At 41.9% G+C, this 26483-nt stretch overlaps 1 protein-coding gene across 4 annotated transcripts in view; it reads right to left on the reverse strand.

Annotated features, from left to right (window-relative positions):
• The window catches only part of DNAH1 (dynein axonemal heavy chain 1), a 220996-nt gene that overhangs the window by 173736 nt on the left and 20777 nt on the right, over positions 1-26483 (reverse strand). For 3 of the 4 annotated variants that reach the window (XM_061617932.1, XM_061617931.1, XM_061617930.1), the window contains exons 2-11: positions 23397-23649; positions 22523-22595; positions 21056-21230; positions 20136-20292; positions 19388-19520; positions 18644-18805; positions 13606-13858; positions 4080-4237; positions 1756-1967; positions 675-973 (exon numbers count right to left, since the gene is read on the reverse strand). In XM_061617932.1, coding sequence (XP_061473916.1) covers positions 675-973; positions 1756-1967; positions 4080-4237; positions 13606-13858; positions 18644-18805; positions 19388-19520; positions 20136-20292; positions 21056-21230; positions 22523-22595; positions 23397-23603 — 1829 coding nt within the window. In that variant the 5' untranslated portion in view covers positions 23604-23649. Of the gene's footprint in view, positions 1-674; positions 974-1755; positions 1968-4079; positions 4238-11088; positions 11125-13605; positions 13859-18643; positions 18806-19387; positions 19521-20135; positions 20293-21055; positions 21231-22522; positions 22596-23396; positions 23650-26483 lie in introns of those variants that run through there. The other variant, XM_061617933.1, reaches the window with a different exon arrangement.

Raw genomic sequence — 26483 nt, forward strand, 5'->3', positions numbered from 1 at the left:
CAGCAGAGATAAGGCAAGGTCCAAAGGATTTGCTGACAGGATGAAAGGTGCCATGGGAATTGGTCTCCACAAGCAGGAATTAGAATATGAAAAGTCTGACATTCCAGATGAAGGTAAATTACCTTGAATTAATAAACTGCACTTTGGAATCTGACAAACAAATGACAAACAAGCTATAACTTCAGGGTGGGGCTTAAGAGACACTGTCATTGCAGGGAAACAATGGACCAAATGAATTATCCTAAAATCCATATGAACTCTACCACTGACATGTCAAAAATCCCCCCCTCGACTGTGCTTAACAGATACAGTAGGATCTTCTAAGTAAGCCAATAAATACTACTGCCCTGTTGACATCACTTTATATCCTAGAGACTCTTCATGGTACCTTTCAGAAGCCAGCAGTAACCACTTAAATGGTTACTGGATGAGTATTTCCCAGCCCTATTTTAGAGTATAAGCTGAAGCATGCCAAGGGAGGGCTCATAACTGCAGCATGCTCTATTCTGACAGATGGTGCTTTGCAAAGTGATACCACCTCAGCAGAGGCCTTAGAAATGCCTAAAATTTCTACTTCAGAAAACAAGAACCCTCCAGTTAAATAACAAGAACACACTAATCAATGTGCCTTTCCGTTTTCTCCAAGTAAAATGTCTCGTCATTTCTCTTCTTACTTGTATGGACTGTTAACAAGGTCATCTCCCCACACCATATCTTCAGGGCAATTCAGGACACTGTGGCAGGCATCCAAGAAGAGTTGGGTGAAGTTTACCAGTGAATCCTGGATCAGATAACGTACAGAGTCCTGCAACATAAACTTGATAAGCTCCATCAACTGATGAAGCTTAGACATCTGATATACCTCCCACTTGGTCTCATACAAGTTGTACCAGCCTTTGCCTATGTCCCTCAGACTGCTTCTCACTGCAATCTTTAGAGTACTGATCCAAGTATCCTTGAGAAACATTGAAACCTAGACAAAAAGGAAACAAAGAATGTCAACGACAGTGCCGAACAATACGTCTACTGGAAAAGTGTCTGCTGTCTAGGCATTTGGACACCTCGTAAAATATTGTAACCAAATTTTGCATGATGGTTCCTAGGTTCAAGGGGCAGGTTTCTGTCTATGTTTGGATACAATTGGATGCCATTTTGAATCAAGATGGTGGACAGAACCTTTCAAAACTGCACTGATTTTAACTACTGATTTCAAAACTGCACTGGTTTCTTATTCTCTATTAGTTTTATTTATTTAAATATTTATAATCTGCACTTTGATAAAAATATAACATGGCAGTGTAGACCATATAAAAATTGCAACAATAATAAAACATCAGTAAATCATCTTAGAATTATCGAGCAATGCTGAGCACTTTCCACTAGTCACACATAAATGGAGGTCATAAAATCCAAGCAGCTGCTGCTTTTAAGGAAAGCAGCTATGGAGTGCCGGGTGTGTGTGGATTTGCAATGGAGAAATAGCCACCTTGGAGCTCACAGCAGCATACATAGTTTTTCTCCCCCATTTTGCCCTTAAAACAACCCTATGAGGTGGTGACTGAGAGAGAGTGACTGGTCCCAAGGTCAAGCAGGGAGCTTCACGGCTGAGAGGATCTATGAACCCAGATGTCACCAGGCCTAGTCCAACACTCTAACCCACTACATTACAATGGCTCACTCTTTCATACACTGATTACAGCCAGTTGCACTCTGCATAGGCCCATCTTTGCAAGGAGTCTCTCCCCACCCTTATACCTGGGAAAAGGTCTGTGTCTGGATTTGCTCAAATTCCTCTAGTCGGCCATACTTAGTCAGGGTTGAATGGAACAGTGACATAGCTGCAGTTTTATTGCACTCGTCCCGCACCTGGCACAAAGCCATGATGACTTCTGGTCGTGTCAGGAGGGAAACAAAGCTAAAAGCTTCTCGTTGCTCATTAAATGGGTACTCTGGAACAGCAATTAGCCCTAGTAACAAAAGAAGGAATGTTATTTAAATAATAAGAGTAATCTCACAGGACTTCTCATTAAGAATATGTAATTATGATAAATGCTGAAACACTGCATATTTACTTACTTCCAGAGCAATCCAAAAAATACCCTTGTGTCAGGCTGGGGTGAGGGGGTTAATTGGGTGGAGCTTTCCCTTCCACTCACCGAAGGGATGTTCTTGGGGTATTCTTGAGGCAGAGAGCAACTGAGGTATTAATGCTCAGGGTCCCTTGGATCCTGAGCTGGTTCCACTGTCATCACATGACAACAATGGGCCCAGTCCTGGTCTGATCACTGCATCTGCTCCAGGCTGGCTGGCACAGCAATCATTCTGCTCCCACCTTCTGACCCAGCTATCATGCTCATCAGGGCTGTGAGTGCAGCAGTGGCCCCACCACTCTAAAGCCTCGACAGCTAAGGTATGGATTGCCTCCTTACTTGTTAAATGTAGCATGATTATCCTTTAAGCAAGGTAGGTATAGGTATCACTTGAAGCAAAACTCCCCACTAGAACACTTTAAAAGGCTAGTGTTGGTCATCATCTATACCTTTTTTCCTTTAAAGCAGGGACCAAACCAACATTGCTTCTCCGCCTCACCATACCACCCTCATGTACCTCACCCACCTCCTGCTTCCCTTTGAGCAGTAAGTCTCTTCATCCCTTCAAAATTATTCCTAATTTTCCATGTGCATGAAGCCTCCAGGCATACAAGGCTAGTGACCAGGGCCAGCTCCAGGAATGCTGGGGCCCTTGGGCATCAGCTTGCCCTGGGCCCCGGCGTGTGTGTGCACACGAACACGCACGCGTGACCGCACATACCCCCCACACCCCCACCTACCTGTCTGCTGTCTTTTACCATTGCCCTTAACGAAGATGGCAGCCGCGGTTTCCCTAAGGGGATGATGCCTCTGCCATCAACTAAGATGGCGGCAGGGGCTTCAGTACCTTAGGGAAACCGCGGCCACCATCTTTGTTAAGGGCAATGGTAAAAGACAGCAGACAGGTAAGTGGGGTGTGTGGGGGACATGGGGAGCCCACGGATTGCAGAAGGAGAGTGGAGGGGTGGCTGAGGGCCCCCCTGTAGCTCCAGGGCTCCAACCTGGCCGCCCTTTACAACCGGCCCTGCTAGTGACAGATTCACAGTTCTTCAGCCCATCCCTCTTGTAATTTCCAGGAGCAGGCAAGGTTACCAAATTTCTGTGCCTGGAAAAGCTAGTTAGGCACTTTGTCCTGACCCCTGGAAATCCTAATTCTCCCCCTCTCTTGCCCACAAGCTTTGAAATTTAGCTTTGCAATCCTAAGAACCAGAAACTTGGTTTTTCAAAACAATGAAATTCTCAGAATGCTGAATACTGTACCCAGAATCTCATTTTATACTTTCACCCAATTGCAGAAGATGCCCAACCTTGCTTATTGATCACTTATATTCACTCCAGAAGAGATTGGGACAAAGGGGTGGCAGCCATTATGCATTACATTGTCTCAACTCTTTGCTAGTCTAGCTCTGTCCCTCAAGGATTCCATGGCAGCAATTTGCTTATTTATTTTTATTTTAAAAAACGTATATACCACTTGAATGAAAACAATAGTCTTAAGTGGTTTAAAAAATTGTATCTTAACAGGTGCCACTCACCTTTATGAGTATCATTCAACTTCCTTTACCCAAAAGGCTTGGGAAATATCAAAAAAAGTGCACATTGTCAAACTTTGATAGAGGGGAACATTCTGGCATTGATTTATTTTCAGTGTCTATATAATACCGAATAACAAAAGTTATTTGGACAGTCTACAAGTAAAAAAGTCAAAACCTTAAAATATAAAAATAGAACATGGAATTGCATAGTTGACAGATGTATAGGAGATTCAGATAATGACCATACAAGTGCATTCAAGGACAGGGTTCAACACAGTCCATCAATTTTGTTAACTGTCTACAAAAATACAAATTGTGACACTACTCATCTCTTCTTATACTATCTCCTATTGCACCACATCAATAATAGTCTAAAGTTAATAGCAAGAAACAAAGCCATTTTTTCCCTGAGACGTTTTTACACTCTGCTGCCTTTTTCTCCTGGGCTACCTACCCTTCTCTGGTACCTTCTCCTCCTCCTTCTCAGGCAGAGTGACATAATAGAATGTCTGAGGCTTGGAAGTGACAATTCTGTCAAAGTTAATCTTGTTCATGGTTCGCTCATAGTCCAGGGACGCTTCTTTCCCCAGGAGGTGCAGCCGCTCTAAAACACTAAGCATAATTTAAAAACTAATTAACAGAATGAATGACTTCTCAAAATGATATGTCTGCATCACTCATATATCTCTATAGTCCCATATTCATGCCTCCTATGTTCATTTATGCTTTGCTTCTTCATTAAAAGCGTTTGCTGCACATTAAGAAAGCTTCACAGTGGACCTAAAGTGGGACAGCAGGTGATGCTGAAGGATGATGAGACAATGGGCCACAGTGGTGTGGCACCTAAGACTGTATTGCTATGGACTGCGGGGAGACAATTAGAAGCAATATTTGGATTCTTTTTTCTTGCTCTTCTCCTGACCCGCTGTAACTGGCAGCTTGACTATAACTGTCCCATTTGCAAGGAGAAGAAACAAGTGAAAAAGTAGAGAAACATCACTATCTGAAGCAAGCAAATGCCCTGTTCCTTAAAGGGAAACTGGCATACACAATCTGTCTTCCCTGCAGATAGCAAATTCTGATGCACTTGTGGATGAGCATTCCTATCCGCATTGTGAATCTCATTTGAGCCCCATGAATTGTCTGGATGCATCCTATGATGTGCACGGGAATGTGCAGCCCAACCTGGTGCGCCCAGCCAAGAGGAAGAGGATGTCATTGGGATGAGCACTCTTCAACACCTCCTGCAGATATATTAAGAACACAAGAGCCCTGCTGGAAAGACCAAGGGCCATCTAGTCCAGCATCTTGTTCTTATGATACCCAACCAAATGTGTACAGGAAGCCCACAAGCAGGACTGAGAACAACAGCACTCTCCCCACTTGTGCTTCCCAGCAACTAGTATTCAGAGACATACAGCCTCTGATACTGGAGAAAGCATACAGCTATAATGGCTAGTAACAATTGAAAGCCTGATCTTCTATGAATTTGGCAAATTGCCCCTTGAAGGCATCTGAGCTGATGGACATTGCTACCTGTTCTGGAAGCAAATTCCATAGTTTCAATATGCACTGTGGAAAAAGTACTTCCTTCATTTTTAAACTAGTTTGAACTTTTTTAGCTATATGTGTGTATGGTTTTAATATTGGAAATAGTTTAATCTTATTTTAATGTAGACTTTGTATGTTTTTAATTATATGTATTTTTTATCTGGAAGCCGCCATGAGTTCCAGTGTTGGAAAAATGGCGGGGTATAAATAAAGATAATAAAGATAATAATAATAATAATAATAATAATAATAATAATTCTGTCTGTCCTGAATCTTCCAATGTTCAGCTACATTGGATGACCCAGGTTCTAGTATAGAGAGAGAGGGAGAGAGAGAGTGTCTCTCTATCCATTTTCTTCACACCTTGCATAATCTTATACAACTCTATAGTGTCCCTTCTTTCTTACCTGAAATATTGCAACATTTCCTCACAGGGGAACTACTTCAGCCACATGATAATTTTGACTGCCCTTTTCTGAACCTTTTCCAAAGCCACAATGTCACTTTGGAAAGATTATTTTGGAACTCCTTTGCATCCCTTTTTGTTCTTATCACCTTGAACAATTTGGTATCATCAGCAAACTTGGCAGCCTCACAGCTCATCCCTAACTCAAGGTAATTTATGAACATTAAAAAACACAGGTGATACTGATCGTTAGGGGATCCCATTTCTTCCATCCCTGCATTGTGGGTACTGTCCAATTATTACAACTCTCTGTTTCCTGTTCTTTAATCAGGTACTAATCCATAAGAGAACCTATCGTCTTATCTCATGATTGCTAAGCTTACACAAAGAGCCTTTGGTGAGAACTCTGGAAACTTTTTGAAAATCTAAGTACATAGTGTCCACTGGATCATCGCTATCTATTATGCTTATTGGCATTCTAAAAGAACGCTCTAAAAATGAAGCAAAACTCTAAAATGTTATACAAGACTTAACATTGTGGAAGCCGTGCTGGATCTTCTTCAGCAAGTCTTTTTTTATATGATTGGCAATTGTACCTTTAATAATGCTTTCCATCAGTTTTCCCATAACAGATGTTAAGCTAACCAGCCTATAATTTCCCGAGTTCCCCATGGAACTCTTTTTAAAAATTTACATTGGCTGATTTCCAATTTAATACTAATCTTACACACAATTTCCATATTTTTGTCAGTAAATCAGGAATTTCATATTTGGATCCTTTAAGAACTCTTGGCTGGATGCCATCTGGAGCCAGTGATTTGTCCATTTTTATTTTATCAATAAGGCTTCTTTTCACCACTATTTGCCTTAGTTCCTGAGACTCCCTTCCTGAAAAAGTTAGATCAGGCACAGGGATCTGCTCTACATCTTTCACTGTGAAGACAGACGCAAATAATTCCCTGCAATCTCCTTATCTTCCTTTAACAGACCTTAGGCTCCCTTGTTGTCCAAGGGTCCAACTGCTTTCCTGCTTCTAATGCATTTAAAGATTTGTTTTTATTATTTGTCTTAATGCTCCTTTTTGTCTCTTCCATTTTATGAAAGAAGCCTTCTCACCTCTAACAGCTTTGTTGACTCTGCTCTTTAACTATAGTGGCATCCTATTGGCCTGGATGGTACCTTTCCTGATCAGCAGGGCTTAGTTTGAAAAGTCAAGGAGGTGTGGCTCATCTACTGGGCTGCACCAAAGTCCAGAGAAGAGACATTTGAAAGGGGGATTTAATTCAATTTAGACTCTTGCAAATAGGAATTTTGTCAGGGAGTGAACAATTTGTAGTAATTTAGTGGGGATTAAGGTTCTAATTAATTTTGAATACTGAACGAAAAGCTGAGCTTGGACTGAGGTTTACCCTTACTCCTTTGTTTATATGCTGCTCTTAATAACCTTAAAACAAAATAAACTGTCACTGAGCTTGAACTGAAGTTTTTCAAGTATAAATTACCCTCCAATTTAAAGTTGTAACTTACAGTCTAGTTTTGAAAACTGAACTAATTCATAACCGTTTGTAAGCTGACACTGAGTTTTTCAAAGTTGAACAAGCTTTTTAACTGGTTTTAAACTGAGCTGAAAGCTGAACGTTTTAACCTGGGCTGAGGCATACCCTTACACTTAATTTATATATTGCCCTGTATAACCAAAAACTGACTCCTACACTGAGCTTGAGCTGAAAGCTAAGCCTACACTTTTTGATTTTAAGATGATTTTCCCAAGAGCTATATTGTGAACTGTGTGGAACTATATACTGGGTATATAACCGTTTTAAAATGTTTTGATTTTTTTTTTTAAAAAAAATGGTATGATCTTAATTGTTTTAAATATATTTTTAATTTAGTATAAATTGTATTTTTTAATGCTTCATGGTTTACTTCCCTGGGCTCCTTTGAAGAGAAGGATGGGATGGAAATTTTAATAAATAATAACTATTTAGTGCCTCAGGGACTCCAGAATTGTGACTGCAATTTTTAAGAAAGGTTGAGGTTTTAGATTTCTTAATTTTATTGTGATGCAAAACACATTTTTTGAGCATCGAAAAAGATGACTGTACATGTGGACATCACCAAATGGTCAATATAGGAATCAAATTGATTATATATTTGGTAGCAGAAGATGGAGAAGTTCCATACTTTCTGCAAAAACAAGACCAGGAGCAGACTGCTGTACAGATCATGAACTGGTAATATCGAACATCACAGAAAAGCTAAAGAACAACAAAGCAATCACAATGCCAAAATACAATTTAAATAACATCCCAGAAGAATATAAAGATCAAATAAGGAACAGATCTGAGGCTTTAAACTTAGTTGACAGAGAACCAGAAGAACTATGGAATGAAGTCAGAGACGTTATCAGAGAAGAATGCAAAAAGACAATACCTCTAGTTAAAAAGAGAGAAAGACCTCAATGGATGACTGAAGAAACTCTTAAAATGGTTAAAGAAAGAAGGAAGGCAAAAGCAAAAGAAGACAGAAACACGGTTAGAACCCTAAATGCAACAATACAGCGACAAGTACGTAGGGACAAAGAGAACTATTACAATAGTTATTGTATAGAAATAGAAGAGGACAACAAAAAGGGTAGAACAAGAGCCCTATTCCAAAAGATTAGAAAAATTAAAGCGAAATTTAAAACAAGAGAAGGGATGGTGAATAAGGGGAACACACTGACTGACCGAGATGAAATAAAAGGGAGATGGAAGCAATACACGGAAGACTATATAAAAGAGATGCAAGGATGACAGATTCATTCACGAAGGAACCATATGATGAAGAACCAGAAATTTTAGAATGTGAGTTTAAAGCTGCTCTTAAAATACTTGGAAGAAACAAATCACCAGGAACAGATGACATACCAATAGAGTTGCTACAAGCTACTAAGACTGAATCTGTCCAAATTTTGACAAACATTTGTCAACAAATATGGAAAAATAAACAATGGCCCACAGACTGGAAGTGTTCAATATACATCCCAATCCCAAAGACAGGGGATCTCAGGGAATGCAGCAATTATTGAACTATTGCCTTAATATCCCATGCAAGTAAAGTAATGCTCAAGATAATAATTCTACAACAAAGACTCTGGCCATATATGGAGTGAGAAATGCCCAATGTCCAAGGTGGATTTAGAAAAGGAAGAGGCACCAGAGATCATATCGCAAACACACGTTGGGTAATGGAACAGACCAAGAAGAAAATCACCCTGCGCTTTATAGATTACAGCAAAACCTTTAATTGTGTAGATCATGAAAAACTGTGGAATGCTTTAAAAGAAATGGGCGTGCTACAGCATCTGATTGTCCTGATGCACAACCTATACTCTGAACAAGAGGCTACTGTAAGGACAGATTATGGAGAAACTGATTGGTTCCCAACTGGAAACGGTGTGAGACAGGGGTGTATTTTATCACCCTATTTGTTTAATCTATATACAGATCTTATCATACGCTAAGCGGGATTGGACCAAGATGAAGGAGGTGTGAAAATTGGAGGGAGAAATATCAGTAATTTAAGATATGCAGACGATACCATACTACTAGCAGAAACCAGTAATGATTTGAAGAATGCTGTTGAAAATTAAAGAGGAAAGCAGAAAAGCAGGACTACAGCTGAACGTCAAGAAGACTAAAATAATGACAACAGAAGTTGACAACGAGGACATTAAACTTGTCAAGGATTATCAATACCTCGGCATAGTCATTTACCAAAATGGAGGCAATAGTCAAGAAATCAGAAGAAGGCTAGGACTGGGGAGGGCAGCTATGAGAGAACAAGAGAAGGTCCTCAAATGCAAAGAGGCATCACTGAACACCAAAGTCAAGATCATCCAGACCATGGTATTCTCGATCTCTGTGTATGGATATGAAAGTTGGACAGTGAAAAAAGCAGATAAGAGAAAAATCCACTCATTTGAAATGTGGTGTTGGAGGAGAGCTTTACGGATACCACGGACTGCGAAAAAGACAAATAATTGGGTGTCAGAACAAATTAAACCGGAACTGTCACTAGAAGCTAAAAATGATGAAACTGAGGTTATCATACTTTGGACACATCATGAGAAGACATGATTCACTAGAAAAGACAATAATGCTGGGAAAAACAGAAGGGAGTAGAAAAAGAGGAAGGCGAAATAAGAGATGGATTGATTCCATAAAGGAAGTCACAGACCTGAACTTACAAGATCTGAACAGGGTAGTTTATAACAGATACTGTTGGAGGTCGCTGATTCAGAGGGTGGCCATAGGTCTAAATCCACTTGAAGGCACATAACAACAACAAAATTTTATTGTGAAATATTTTGAAACAGTGGTTTTAATTAGATTGTGCATTGCCCTAGGGTCCCGACTAGGAGTAAAGGTGGCATAGAAATCAAGGTCTCTATCCACTGCTCCAGCTCCACTCTCTGTGTGCAACAGAGGTTCCTCCTTCTCTCCTATCCTCCATCCCAACACCCCCAGCATGCCCTCAACAGCTCTGGAGGGTTGGAGGACCCTTCACAGGAGATTTGGGGGAGGGGGGAACAGAAAGACCAAAAATCCTGTTGTGCCTGCAGAACTACATGCACAGAGCCAGGGCAGTGCCAGGTATGACTGGTCCCTTGGGCATCAGCCTGGCCTGGCTCTGCAGTGCCATACAGCCCAACACACACACCTCGATACAGGCAGTGCAGGCTTAAATAGGCCCGTCCGCCCCACTTGCCTCTCACATCAGGGATGCCCCTGCCGCCATCTTGGGTGATGGTAGGTATGTGCACACAGTGCATATAGCATGCATGCTGACGTGAGAGGTAGATGGGGCGGGCAGTCTTGTTGAAGACTGTGCTGCCTATATTGGTGTGTGTGTGCACCTGGGAGCTCCTGCTCCATGATCCGCGGCAGCATTGAGACACTACAGAGCAGGAGCACCACCCTCCCACCCTAAGGAGGGGACCCTCTGGGCCGCAGGGGCCTTCAGCCAGGGCCCAACCTGGCTGAACCTGCAGAGCACTGGCATACATACACAAATAATATTATTTCCTTTTTACTTCCTCTCCAGAAATAGGATTTAATCTAGGTTTCTGGTTTACTGCAACCTCTCAAGCATGCCCTGCTAAAGGAGAGCTGAATAAGCTTATCACTGCTAGGTTTCAGCTTCTGAGCGATACGTTTTTACAGGATTTACCCCAACAGTAAATTATAAAATGCCTAGAGGAGATATTTGTTTGTACAGACCCAGATCTCCAGATATTATCATCATACCGTATTATTGTCTCTCACTACTAGCACCAGGGTATTTTTGTCTGGTCATGGAGCTATTCACAGATAGTCTCCAGCCTTGTTCAAAAACAAATTGTATTTCATTTCACACCTATGTATCTGAATGAGGTTCACATGGGAGCTAAAATCCATATTGAATTTGAAGCTTTTCCCTTCGCAATAGAGTTCCATGGTTCACACACGTCCATCCTCCCTACCTTCCAATTTGTGGTGTTGTTCACACACCTCCGCCTTTATTAGTATCTCTGTTTCCTTGTAGCCCCACCCCTCAATTTAAATGTTAACTCCCTCTGGAACATCCCCATTGCTAATCAAGAAGGGGTGGGTTTTTCTATCAATCTCATGCTAAGCCGGGAGACAGTAGGGGGTGCAACTGATACCAAATTATGTTTTTTCTGTTGTCAGTTTCATTTCCTCTAGACAAAGCCCTTTTTTGTGAATAAGAAATGAAATGTTTATAGTGCACATTGTGTATATTTTTGTGTTTGTGTGTGCGCACACAACCTCTTTGTGAACGAGACCTTAGTCGGAACAGAGCTTCTGCAGGAACTTTCCCTGGGCTGCGTCCCAGCTGGAAAGTGTTAGATGGGAGGGTCAGGTTGACCCCCCTCTTCTTCCTCTCCAGAAATGCAAGCAGGGCTACCCTGGCACATCCCACAGCAAGTCCTGCTCTCCGGGCTGCATCTCTTCCCTCCTCCTTGGGCTTTCATGCTGGCTGTAGGGAAGGCAGCCTTCGCTGGCTGGCAGGACACCTCAAAAAGGAGGGGGAGAGGGGCTGCTCACCCGCCCATGCCCCGAGCCCCGGCCCTAAATACCGGCCTGGTCTCTTCCGCACAAACTGGCACTGAGCGAAGCACCTCCTCCTCCTCCCCCTGGGAGAGAGAGGCGCAGGGGAGAGTGGCAGCGCAGCACCTCTTCTCTTCCCTCGCTGCCCCTCGCTGCCCCTGCCCGGCTCGTAAAGTAAAATAGCGAGTAAACGGAGTATATAGGTGGTTTAAAGGACCGAGGGAGGGAACTTGCTGGGGGGAAAGTGTGGGAAAGGGAGGCTAGAGCAACCAGAAGTTTGTTTGTCAGTGGCAGGAAACAAAATGATGTCTCTAGACAGTGTAGGGGGGTGGAGAAAGGGAGGCGAACAACCCATGCAGCCGAAAACAGCAGAGAAAACAACACACAGCAGATTGGAACCGAAGTAGGTGTGGATTTTCAAACCAATTTTGGATTTTTATCGCATTGATTTAATCCTGATTTAAAGGCAATAGCAGCTGCATGCACTCGCATTTGCAAAAATGTCATGCTAATGGCCCAAATTAAAAGGATCTGCAAAAAGCACCAGATCCACTTTAAGCCAGAATGTGATCAGGCCCACAGTTCACTGAGATGGACAGATATATCTACAATATCACTGGCTGATGGTTCATCTAGCTCAGGGCATCTCAAATTTTCCAAGCCATGAAGTCTATAGCAGTGGTGAGCAGGCTTATCAGATTTACTTTGTTTTTTACTAGAACCTCTACCACCCAGAGCCACATGCAAAAGACATAGATAGTATTAAAGAACTGCATGCCTCTGAGCACATTCTGAGCTTAAGAATTTGTTTTCTGTACCAGAGCTCATAAAACTTTCTCATGTTAACTTGACTCTTGGTTAGCTGTCTTTATTTCAGTAGCCTAATTTAGGTGGAAAGAAAAGTTTTGCTATTGCTATTGTTAAACAACTTGGAATCAGAATCAGTGCTGTTCCACTGAAGATTACCCAGAGGATCACTAGTAGATCCTGATCTATCTTCTCCCTACTCCTGATCTATAGAATACAACTGTTAAGACCCTGTCTCATGCTCACCTGACAACCAGTTGAGAGATCTTCCCCCTTCCCATTCACTTAACATTATGCCTGATCTAACCTTTCAATATGCATTAGCAGTTGTTAAGAAAGGGAAGAATAACACCTTGTCAGGAACCAAAACGGAAATGGACTGCCTTCAAGTCGATTCCGACTTATGGCGACCCTATGAATAGGGTTTTCATGGTAAGCGGTATTCAGAGGGGGTTTGCCATTGCCTCCCTCTGAGGCTGAGAGGCAGTGACTGGCCCAAGGTCACCCAGTGAGCTTCATGGCTGTGTGGGGATTCGAACCTTGGTCTCCCAGGTCGTAGTCCAACACTCTAACCACTACACCACTCTCAGTGAATCTCATGAAGGGGCTCTAAGCACAAAAAAGAGCTCTACATTTTACCACCTAGTTTCAGGAGGAGTTGTATATCAATAACTCCAGTATCACAAGTTAGACCAGTGCTCCCTGAAGTTTTCAAATGCTAAAAGTGTGCATCGCATCTAAGGTGTTTTTACTGAAAGGTATCACACCACAGCACATTAGCAGTCTGGTGTGATTGCATCTGAATTGTATCAAATTACTTGCGGATGTCTGCCCTATTTGTGTTTTCTGGTTTCCTCCTTTCCCCCCCCCCCGCCTGTTTGCCTCTGAAGACTACAATTCCCAGCATGTGCAGAAACGGAGGGAGAGAAGTAGGAAAGAAGGAACAGAAAAGGACATGAGAAGGAAAGGGAGGAAAGGGACTATAGCAATACAGTTATCTTGTCATCCAAATGGCTACGCCTCCCTTGTCATAAACCAGATAATAAAACCCCAAACAGACATGTTTTCAGTATTTCAGTGAATTTTTAAAAGTACCTTTGAGGGATTGTTGCAATACTTACGTACTCCCTTTCCTCAGACGAGTAGTGTCCATTGCCATTTGCTTCATCTGGTGCAAACGGTTTTCTTCAATGCTTTGCAATCCATCCAGAGGCATACAGTCCACATACAGATTATACAACAACAGCGCCTGTGTTGTTTTCCTCAAGTTGTTGGCAGAAATCACTCGCTGGGCAAAAACACGGGGGTCCTCAGCAAGAAAAAGCAAACGGACCCGGGGCACCCAATACTGACAGGGCATCAGTGGGGCTCTCCCTGAGGGGATATCAGAAATGAATTTAAATACACTGGGGCCATAAGAATAGATTACAGAAAACAGGTGCCAAAAAGAGTCTGTGAGTCTATGACCCAGCTAGTGTCAAGATAAGAAGGTAGTGGTTGAAAAGGGAATGATGTATAAGAGAATCAAAACTGAGACCCAGAGGATTGCTAAGCACAAATGTCAGTGTCTCTAACTAGATCGGACAGCAGGAGATCTGTGATTGCATCTGTATCTGCAAAAGCTAAAGGCACTGGAGGATGAGACTAAAGGGCAGTCTACAGGCAAAGAATTACAGGAGACCCCACAAGACAGCAAGCAAGAGGCTGAAGCTCAGTCAAGCAGAGGCAATGAAACCACACCCCATGGCAAGAAGAAGAGAAGAGCATGGTGGTGGGAGACTCCCTACTGCGTGGGATTGAACCCCAAGTATGCAGAGAAGATCCATGGACTCGCCAGGTATGCTGCCTCCCTGGAGGACAGATTAGAGATGTCACGGAAGGGTTACCATAGTTCATAAAGTGCACTGACAGATATCCCTTTCTTCTCGTTCATGTGGGAACGAATAATACTGCCAAGCGGAGCTACGAAGAAATCACGTTAGACTTTGAAGCTCTGGGAAGGAAACTCAAGGGCTTTGGCGACCAGATAGTTTTCTCGTCCATCCTTCTGGTACTCAGAAGAGGAGTGGAAAGGGAAAGAACATAAGAACGTAAGAAGAGCCTGCTGGATCAGCCAGTGGCCCATCTAGTCCAGCATCCTGTTCTCACAGTGGCCAACCAGGTGCCTGGGGGAAGCCCGCAAGCAGGACCCGAGTGCAAGAACACTCTCCCCTCCTGAGGCTTCCGGCAACTGGTTTTCAGAAGCATGCTGCCTCTGACTAGGGTGGCAGAGCACAGCCATCACGGCTAGTAGCCATTGATAGGCCTGTCCTCTATGAATTTGTCTAATCTTCTTTTAAAGCCAAGAAAAATACTCCTGGTGAGTGACTGGCTAGGAAGGTGGTGCCGATGCGAGAGATTTGGATCCTGGGATCACAGACTACATTAAGATGGACTGCTGGCAAGTGATGGGTTGCATCTCACAAGAACTGGGAAGAATGTGTTTGGCCACAGCATGGAGAAAGTCATCAGGAGAGCTTTAAACTGAATGCTAAGGGGAGGGAGACATAAACTTGGTGGTAATGCCTAACAAAGGCTTGTGCACAGTAAGAAGAACTGAGGGAATGGCTCTAATGGGGTCCAGTAATAGTCTTCACAAAATTTAGGAAGCCAGGCCGTAAATCATATGGTCTTTGATGTCTGTAAACTAATGCCCGAAGAATGGGAAACAAACAGGACGAAGTTGAACTCTTAATACAGGAGAGTAAATACAACTTGAGAAGTATAACTGAAACTTGGTCAGATGACTCCCATGACTGGAATACAGCAACTGAAGGATATAACTTGTTCAAAAAGAGCAGAAGGAATAGAAAGGGAGCTGGAGTTGCACTCTATGTTAAAAATATATATCCCTGCACAGATATACAGGAGGATGAGGTTGGTAGCTCCCCCAACAGTATCTGGATTAAAATTAATGGGGCAAGGAACAAAAGGAACATGGTAGTTGGAGTCTACTACTGACCACCCAATCAAGGAGAAGACAAGGATGAAACTTTTGCAAAGCAAATTTCCATTGTTTCAAGGAGGCATGATGTAGTAGTAATGGGGGACTTCAATTACCCCAATTATCTGTTGGGAGACAAATTCTGCCAAACACAGCCCCTCTAAGAAATTCCTGACTTGTGTGGGAGATAAATTCCTCCTACAGAAAGTGGAGGAAGCAACTAGACGATCACCTATCCTTGACTTGTTTCTAACCAACAGAGATGGCTTGGTGGATGAAGTAGCAATTATGGGAACTCTGAGGAAAAATGACCATGCTATATTAGAGTTCTTGGTTTTAAAGGATGGAAAAGCTGAGAACAGCCATACGTGTACCCTGAACTTCAGGAAAGCCGATGTAAATCAACTCAGAGCAATGGTAAGGTTCCGTGACGAGCAACCCTAATGAGAAAAGGAGTCCAAGATGGATGGGAGTATCTAAAAGAGGAAATTCTAAAGGCACGGTGGTGAACAATTCCGTCAAAGAAAAAAGGGGGGAAACAGCAGAAGAAGCCAATGTGGCTCGACAGAAAGAGATGACCTGAAAACAAAAACGGACACATACAGGAAGTGAAAGGAAGGCCAGGCCACAAAGGAAGAGTACAGACAGGTAGCACAGAATTGCAGGAGTGGTGTCAGGAAGGCTAAAGCTGAGAATGAGCTGAGGTTACCAAGGGATGCCAAAAGCAACAAAAAAGCTTTCTTCAGGTACATCCATAGTAGAAGACAGAGAAAAGAAATGGTGGCACAGCTACTCAATGAGGATGGCAAAATGATAACTGATGACAAAGAAAAGACAGAAGTGGCTCAGTCTTCTCCCAAAAGATGGTCTATGACCCTCCTGGGAAATGTGAAGTTGAAGGGGCAGGATTGCAGCTTGAGATTGATAGTCAAATGGTCAAGCAATACCTAATCACTTTGAAAAAGGTCAAATCTCCAGGGCCCTATGAACTGCATCCTAGTATATTGAAGGAACTGGCTGAAGAACTCTCAAAACCGCTGTCTATTATCTTTGAGAAATCATGGAGGATGGGTGAAGTGCCAGGTGACTGAAGGAGATCTAATGTTGTCGCAATCTTCAAAAAGGGCAAAAAGGAGGAACATTGGAACTATAGAACAGTCAGACTGACATCGATCCCTGGGAAAATTCTGGAGCAGATTATAAAGCGGTCAAACTGTAAGCACCTTGAAAACAATGCAGCGATTACTAGAAGCCAACATGGATTTATCAAGAACAAATCCTGCCAGACTAATCTCATTTTTTGATTGGGTAACCTCCTTGGTGGACTGTGGGAATGCTGTGGTCATAATATATCTTGACTTCAGCAAAGCTTTTGACAAAGTGCCCCATGATATTCTGATTTGCAAGCTAGCTAAATGTGGGCTGGATGAAACAACTATCAGGTGGATCCACAGTTGGCTACAGAATCATACTCAAAGAGTGCTTATCAATGATTCCTTCTCAAACTGGAAGGAGGAAACAAGTGGGGTACTGCAAGGCTCGGTCCTGGGTCCAGTGCTCTTCAACATTTTTATTAATGACTTGTATGAGGAGGTGCAGGGAATGCTTATCAAATTTGCAGATGATACAAAATTGGGAGGAACAGCTAATACCTTGCAAGGCAGAAACAAAATTCAAAGGGATCTTGATGGGCTGGAGCATTGGGCTGAAAACAGCAGAATGAAATTTAAAAGGGATAAGTGCAAAGTTCTACACCTAGGAAAAAGAAACCAAATGCACAGTTATAAGATGGGGGGGTACTTGGCTCAGCAATACAACATGTGAGAAGGATCTTGGGATTGTTGTTGATCACAAGCTGAATATGAGCCAACAGTGTGATGTGGCTGCAAAAAAGGCAAATGCTATTTTAGGCTGCATTAACAGAAGTATAGTTTCCAAATCATGTGAAGTATTGGTTCCCTTCTGTTCGGCACTGGTTAGGCCTCACCTTGAGTACTGCATCCAGTTCTGGACACCACACTTTAAGAACGATGCAGACAAACTGGAACGGGTTCAGATGAGGGCAACAAGGATGATCAGGGGACTCAAAGCAAAGTCCTACGTGGAGAGACTGAAAGAACTGGGCACGTTCAGCCTTGAGAAGAGAAGACTGAGGGGAGATATGATACTACTGTTCAAGTACTTGAAAAGTTGCCACACAGAGGAGGGCCAAAATCTCTTCTCGATCATCCCAGAGTGCAAGGCACAGAATAATGGGCTCAAGTTACAGGAAGCCAGATTTTGGCTGAACATCAGGAAAAACTTCCCAACTGTTAAGAGTGGTACAACAATGGAACCAATTACCTAGGGAGGTGGTGGGCTTTCCAACACTGGAGGCATTAAGAGGCAGCTGGACAGGCACCTGTCGGATATACTTTAACTTAGATTCCTGCATTGAGCAGGGGGTTGGACTCAATGGCCTTACAGGCCCCTTCCAACTCTATGATTCTATTATTCTTTGTGTATGCGTGTGTGTGCACGCGTGTGTGTGAGAGAGAGACAGAGACAGACAGATTGGGGGGAGCCCTTTCCTTCCATACTGTTTTCCCAATATAAATCCCCCCCCAGCTGCTTCTAGCCCTGTAGTGAAAAACATGTGATCAACAGATGGTCCCTTTATCTTTTCCTCTGCAGGACAAATAACTTTGGTGGTGGTGGTGGTAAGTGAACTTTAGATCACAAAAATGGCATAGGGGAAAGTGTCCCTTCTACCAGCACCAGGACCCAAACAAGATTACCCAATTATGCCCCCTGAGGTGGCTATAGACTTTCTTTTAAGTGGAAGATCTGATCACGGATCTCTTAGTATCTCATCTAGCTACGTCCCTCCAAAAGTAAGCCCTCCTCAACTCTGTAGGACTTACTTCCAAAGAAACATGTATATGGTCAGGTTCCAAGCCAGTGAAGTGATGATATGAGGGTAGAGGCACTTTTACAAATAATCCCGAATTTGTCCAGACAATCCTCAAAGGATCATCAGGAAAAAGAAAATAACCAGCAGTTTCTTATTAAACAAACAAAGAGATACATCACAATGTGGGACCTTGATGAAATCAAAGGCAGCTAATTTGGTATAGGAATTGTTCTTGATTTTAACCTCTTCCCTGCAATCCAATAAAAATTGAACCAAAGCCCACCTTCTTCAGTCATTGCTCCATTAAGTATACATCTCCCATTTCTGTCCCGGACAAGGCCCATGTGGTTTGTCTTATGCACCAAGTAGAGTTTTGTCTCTTCATCATAATCCAGAACACCAACATTTATCCACCTATAGATAAGTTTCCGGCTTTTGGGATCCTCTGGGATATGAATGACAGACAGGGATTTCCATTTTCACAATTGTCTCAGTTAAGATAGACAGAACTACAGAGAGTTCTCTTCATGATATTACAACCCTAATAATCCAGTTTTGTGTTCTGGGCTCCAGATTTTGTCTCTCCTTTAATATTCAGTGGCACCCAAAACATGTAAGTATCTTAGGAAGGAAGCATAATGCAGAAATGTTACTAGGCAAATGGTTCTAATCGAAATGGACAACTTACAAAACTATTTTAGAATGGCTGAAAGCGCCTGTGATTTGTGTTATATTGCACAAGAATTGCAACACTCCACACATTTTGAAAAACAGGAATCTCATGCTGTGTACCCAGAAACAGACACATTAAAAAATCAGAGACTACCTCTAAAACTTATGGCTGATATAATAGTTTATAAAATATATACATATCTCAAGGAGCTCAGTCATGAAAGTACTGTGCTATTTTAGTCCCACTCACTTGAAAGTTTATACTAGTACAGTAGGGCCCCGCTTTATTTAGCTGTTGCTTTGTAATCTTTGTCATAAATGACAGTAACTCAGCTGAGCCATATTTTTACTTTACCATGTCCAAGTACATCATCTGTAGGTAGAAGTGCTTTTCCAGGGACAGGTTTCCGGACTTCAGATCCAGGTTCCACCCCTAACAAGAGCCACTCTTCTGGAGTCCGGCAATCATACTCCTCATCATCAAAAACCTAATCAAGTAAGAGTCCTAATCAAACATTTAATCCTTCAGCAAAACAATGGCTGAGCTGGAATCCACAGACACACCTTTGTGTGTATTTTGCGTCACGACGCTTCCATTTTCTCATTCTAACAGCAGCTTCTTGTGCTGCATCAGAAGCTGCTCTGGAAGGTTAGCCAATCTTCTATAATGACCTGGGGGGCGTGAAGGCCATGGTGTGAGGAGCACCTCTGTGTGTGTTGTATGTGTGTGTGCCATATGCTTACAAACTCCTCAGCTTGCTCTTTGGATCTTGCTCAGCATCTTAAAGGCGGTTTCTGTATCTTGTTGTACATTTTGTTGGATCAAACCCCAAACAATCTCATGTTTTCAAAACATACTCAGCTTTTGTTAAGTAGCCACCTCTACTTCCCAACACACACCTCAATCCAATGCCCTGGTTATTTTTAATGAGTCTCTCCAATGCTAGACATAATGTACAGCAGCAATTTCCAAATGATAATGTGGTATCCATAGGTACACACAGAATATTTGATGGAAGATCATCATCAAATGCAATTGTTGGGTCAACCTTGCAAAGGCTTAGAAATCCCTGAAGCAGAGGACATTGAATCCCCCATCTTACCTGTAATGGGAGATAAATGGGGAAAAGAGGGTCATTCTTCTGCTCAATAGTTGGCATAGTGTCAGGGTCTTGGTGTCTTGGCATCAATTCATTGGAATCTATCCCTGCATTTTCTAAGAGCTGAGTGATATCCAGGCTGAGATATAATCGTTTCCTCCTAGTTAAACAATGAGATTACATTGTTCATACCTAAATTATTCCTTTATCAATTTAATTATCTTTTATCTGTTTGATTAGTGATAAATATGCTAAATTGAGCAACACAGTGTAGCAACAACAGGACATCCTACAACACAGAAAAATTCATGGAATTGCAAATTAGATTAAGTATTGAGAGCCACTTAAAACTGGACATCTCCATATCCCCTTGCTAGTCAGATAATGCTATGCCAACATGCTTCTAGTATTCTGTCCCTATTTGTATCTCATCCAGAAGTACACATAAGACTTTATGACTTTCACTATGCATGCAACTGAAAATGTCAAAATCAACGGCAATGGTAGTCTTTTAAAAAGCATTCCACTTTGATTAATATCCATGGTCATTAACATCAATCAACATTTATGATTTAAAAACTCCTCTGAGGAACATTCCAAGTCAGTGTATATTCCTTTCTCTGTGGAGCCTCAGGGCCTCTGTGAGAAAAGCTAATGAATATAGCCCAATCATATAGATAGTTAAGCACCCCAAAGCCCATTGAAATCAGTGGGTTTAAACAAATCTACCTCTGAGGATTGCCATCTTACAACCTGACCTTACACAGAGCTAGATGAGCCTAAGCCTATCCATTCAATGAGCTTAGTATAGGCACACCTCACTCTCTGTAAGACTGGGGTACAATTTGCAAATGCAAAGCTTAAATCTTTTTTACCCACATTGTAAAGAAGCCCTTTGTGACCACTTTGTGAACAGTAGTTACCTCTCAATCTCAATCTTCCGAGGGCACTGTCCTGGAAGCACCTCAAAGGGGATTTGTACTTTTGGCTTGTATGCTTGCAGCGGAAAGTCCGACTCTTTGATAATTTCTGTAGTTGGTCCAATTTGTTGAGCATTCAAGACAGACCCAATGTTTTCAGGAGTTTCAAATGTTGTGACTGGCAAGAAACAACATTAAGAAAACACAGTCATTTGGTCACTATAGGAATCCTAATCCCCGATTTGCCTGGGAGTCTGGCTGAAGTGGCTACTAGAGCAGCAGAGACATTGCCTATCCCACTGAAAAGAGCAGGATGGTGGAATCTGCTGAGAAAGCTGCCTTCAAAAGCCAAAACTGCTCCCAACCAGCAAAGCACAGCATTCATGGTGATTTCCAATGCCTGGGGTCCTGGCTGTGGGAACCTCCCCTCTTCTCCACCCAGATGAAAAAAATAGTAATATGAATCCATTTGCAGATCAGATCTTGCATATTTTCCACTTCCATTGAAGTAACTGGAACACATTTATCTACTTTACTTATCTTTTGTTTAATGAAGCTTATCTGTGCTTCGTATTTAGCCAAAGTTATAAAATAAAAGAACAGAAAAGAATCTTCTGTGTAGTAACTCCCAGGCCATGCCCCCTTGCCCTTTTCATGGTGAAATCAGCAGTTACAGGGCCAAGGTACAAATGAAGAGATAAAACCATTATAATCCATCCCATCTTGGAACAGTGAAAACATTTGTCATGCTTATATGCATAATGTTACCAAAGTATTAAAAGATGTTGGCTTCTCATCCTAGTGTGAATTATGTGTGCTCTATGGTCAAATCCTCACTCATGCATGAGGGTTGTAGCTCAGTAGTACAGCATCTGTGTTGTATGGAGAAATCCCCAGGTTCATTCCCCAGAATTTCCAGGTAGGGCTGGGAAAAGACTAAGAATCCTGAAGAGCCACTACCAGTCAGTGTGGACAATACTGAACTAGATTGACTAATGGTCTGACTTTGTATAAGGCAGCCTCCTATGATCCTAAACTCACAGGGTGACCTTGGGCCAGCCACTTCCTCTCAGCCTAAATTGTGTCACAGGGTCGTTGGGAGGATATATTGTACTATCTCCCATATACCCAAAACAAAAATAATATAAAAATATCCTCCCCTCCCTTTCATTTTTAAACTACTTGAACAAGCCAAACGTTTCGGCCTTCTCATTTTTCTTTCCTTCAGCTTCTCCTCCCGTTTGGTGTATATCTCCCATCCACTTGACTAGGCCAGCGCTGGTATAATCTACTTGGCTGTACAGTATTTATTCCGCCCTTATTCTACTTGACTGCTCTGTTCCTTTTGGCACTGTCAATGATTGATCACACTCTTCAGTGTTTTCCATTTTTTATCAGTTCCAGGAGCTCAAGTTTCCCCCTATTTCCTGGGGAAGAAGGCGATGACAATATCCTCTTCTGTGTGCTTACCTTTTGGCGTATGATCCTCATGCTCTGACTGTTTCAGTAAATCTTTATATACATGGGGACCAGCACATACATCCTGAAATTAAACACAACAAGGATTACAAGGGAATCTAGAGAATTCAATATGCAAAGTAGAATTTGTCATACAATGAGAAGAAAAGAAACAAACATCAGGCTAAGATCTGGTGATCTTGGGTCTGCATGATAGCAATCAGACTGCCAAGAATGAGATAGCACATCTCATGTGAAATCCAGTGTCTTGTGCAATTCCCTGAGAATCTCAAGATTAATTACAAAACATATTTCCAATTTCTAAACTGAATAGAAAATGTGTTAGTAGATAAGGGTTAGGAATATAATAGATCTGGGGAGGCTTCCTGTAATCATGGAATGGAATTTCTTCCCATATCCTTAATATTGTAAACCCAAGTCTCAAACCTCTTTCCCCATTCCAGTAGCTAGAAAAGCACTGAATTTGTAACTAATTTTGCACAAGCCAATATTACAGCACATGGGTCTTCAATAAGGGCAAAGCCATGCCATTTATAAAAAAAATCTGAGATAATATAGAGATTGCTACTTTCAAGAAAATTATGCAAATTCTGCCCCTCAAAGCTCTAAAATGTATTAAAAGGAGAACTAGAAATCCAGAAAAATAACAATCCTACTTTCTATGACATGAAAAACAGCTTTGGGTGCAAAGGAAAGGCAGGGATTGGGAAGAAAAAGTGTGTGTGTAGGAGCTCTATATTAATGAGGTGGGATCTCATCAAAATATCTTTTCTTAAAATACATTCCTTTATTTCTAAAACCAGTTTATGTCATTTATATTGGATCTATTTGCAACCAACAATAGACAGAAGTTCTATACACTTACCCCCAAGAGATCTGAGGCTCCTGGTGTAAGGACATCAGAGTAAAATCCCCTTTCTTTTATAGGTGGGTATTTCTTATTGAATCTGCTGAGACTATCTGCTGGGGTTGAACTGGGTCCTGGAGTGGACTCTGAAACCTGGCTACTGGGATAAGGAGGATAGGGGCTCCTTCCCAATGAATCGGTCAGTTCCTTCTTGGCTTTATCCATCCCGCTCTTTGATATCCCAGACTGGGAAAGGCGCAGTGAGTCTCTCCTTCACATCATGCAGAGGAAACAAATTGCCATTAGTATCTCTATTGCCTAGAACCTCCATCTTTCAGGACAACTTGTTTATCAGGTGAAGTGATGAAAAGGCTTGTGTATATGCTACTAATCATGTTTAGTGCTTAAAGTGAACAATTGTACAATGAAGGGGAATGAAGTCCACTGCAATTTGGAAGCCACAACTCTTAACTCAGAACTGTCTGCTTCCCACAAGATCTCAGACGGATGGGAACAAGTTAATCAGTTATGAAAGGACATTCTTACAGGGAATCTCTTCTTCAGATTCATATTCCAGTACCTGAAAATGATTTCTGAAAGAGAACCACAGACACAGTAAACTCAGACTGCACTTATGTAAAATATGGATGTCACCAGGATGAAAAAAGTCCCTTACCCTGGCCTAAGACCTTGGAGAGCTACTGTCTGTTGGAAGTGGGGCAATAACAACTCCTGTTTTGTTCTTTTATGTTCCAGAAGGGAGATAAAATCAGGGTCCTCCAGATGGATAGGCTTGATTACCTTTATCTGTGATGCTCTGACTGACTTCCTTCTGTCGTTAGACTGATGTGTCTTAGGGAAGCTTATCTGCCCCTCCTCCTTCTGCCCTTTCCTCTCTTCTCTTCTTCGACTGTCCAACAGAGAGGAGACAACTTTGTCTCTGCTCTCTCTCTTCTGAGCCATGAGGGCAACTCCCAAGCCTGGGCATTGCACTTCCAACTTATTAGTTAGTTAGAACTAGGTATGCCTTTCTATCTACTATGTATTTCTATAAAGTAGCTTTTCTTATTTTACTAAGTCTTAAGTCTCAGTGATCTCAGTGCAGGGTAAAAGGCTGCTTTCTTAGGTAAACGCACACACTGGCACACGTGCATTTCAGACTGCTGAGTTACTCTGCTAACAAATATACAAATTTACACAACAAGAAGGGTTATGCTGGCCCAGTAAACTAAGCTGAATAGCAAGTTGTGCCTAAAGCTAAAAAGGCTAAATACTGTGCGTGATTTACAAAAGAAATCAACAAAAAGGAGACTTTAAGTTAGAAAAAGAAAAGCAGAACAAAAGATAGGAAAGGATGGCTGAAGAATCAACACTTAAAGGGATCGTCCCAAGGCTTGAAAAGGACAACTATGGAGTGTGGAATTTGCGGTTCACTGCACTCCTTGAAGGGGAAGATTTAAATGGAATCCTGACCGATCCTGAACCCTCAGCAGAGGATAAAACTGCTACAGCATCCTGGAGATGTAAGCATGCAAAAGTGAAGTCTCTGCTTATTTCTGCATTATCAGATGAGGCACTAAATGTTTGCATAGGATGTAACAATGTAAAAGGAATGTGGCAGAAGCTAGAAGAAATATATACAATAGGGAATCGCTTTGCGGCACTCCCCTTTACAGCATTCCACTGATACAGCGGTTGTCAATTGCAGAAAGGCCCTGCTCCTACGGCGCTTGTTTCAGTTTTACAGCGTTTTTCAGGTGTCGGGCACCATTTTTGTCAATGTTAGTCAATGCGTTCCACTTTACAGCAGATTTCGCTTTACAGTGGCGGTCTGGAACGGAACCCGCCATATGAGCGGGGCCCTGCTGTAATAGAAAGTCTAAGAATCATGTGATGTACCTTTACAAGGAATTGTTTACCCTGAAAGAGAAGGAAGCAGACAGCCTGAATACACATATGGAGAAATTTACAACGCTTCTAACTGAAATTCAGATATGTGGGAGGGGTCTGGCTGATGATGAAATGAAAAAGGCACTGCTCCTGAGCTCTCTCCATGAACGTCATAAATTAATTTCCTGTGTGCTAGAAAATTCTACCAAAACATGAGTCAGATCATATCATATTTAAAAGACCAAGATTTTAAGGAGGGACAAGAAGCTGTGTTGGAGAGGGCAAACCTTACTATGGGCAGGAACAAACAAACAAAGGGTAGCGACATGAGTCATCGCCCGAATCCACAAAAGGGCATAGACAAACAGAAAAAGGGGTTTCATTTGCAAAACTCCAAACCTTGAAAGAGATTGCCCTAGGTGTCAGACAGGAGCAAGGCCTGACTTAAAGACAGACTGAAAAGGCAAAAACAAAAGCTTCTAGTTACCACATATCGGATGAAAGGAAATATGATTATAAAAACAGATTTTTAATCAATTCAGACTAATACCTAATAAAAGATAAAAATTTCTATAAGTATTTTAAAAACTTTAAACAGGAAGTAAAAACCGCATCCAGAGATATTTTTTATTTTCAATGAATAGGCTCAGTGCAACTGCTTTGCAAAACACCAGAAGGCCAAAGACAGCTTGAACTTAAAAACTGCCTATATGTTCCAGATTTTAAAGACAACTTAATAAGTGCTACTAAGATAATGGAATTGGGGAGTGAACTTTATATGAGTGGAGAATTTTGCCATGTTCTAGATGAAGGAGAAATTTGTTGCACTGCAAAATTTAAATATGGACTTTTACATTTAGAATACCTTGAAGCTATGCATGCAAATATGGTCAAGGAAACCTGTAATTCTGAATGTTTGCATATTTGGCATAGAAGAATGGGACATGCGAGCTTAGCCAGAGTAAGTGCTCTAGAGAAAGAGAATTTGGCTAGAGGCATTAAAATGAGACATTGCAAATGCAAAGAGAGTTGCGAATGCTGTATAAGAAGAAAGCGTATGGAACCAAAATTTCCTAAGAAAAGTGAGAGGAAAACCAAAAAGCCTCTAGAATTAATTCACACAGATCTTTGTGAGCCAATGAAAGTGTCATCCCAAGGTGGAAATTTATACGTGCTGACTTTTATAGATGACTACTCCAGGTATACTACAATGTA

Source organism: Rhineura floridana, chromosome 3, assembly GCF_030035675.1.
Source record: "Rhineura floridana isolate rRhiFlo1 chromosome 3, rRhiFlo1.hap2, whole genome shotgun sequence".
NCBI classification, from domain to species: domain Eukaryota; kingdom Metazoa; phylum Chordata; class Lepidosauria; order Squamata; family Rhineuridae; genus Rhineura; species Rhineura floridana.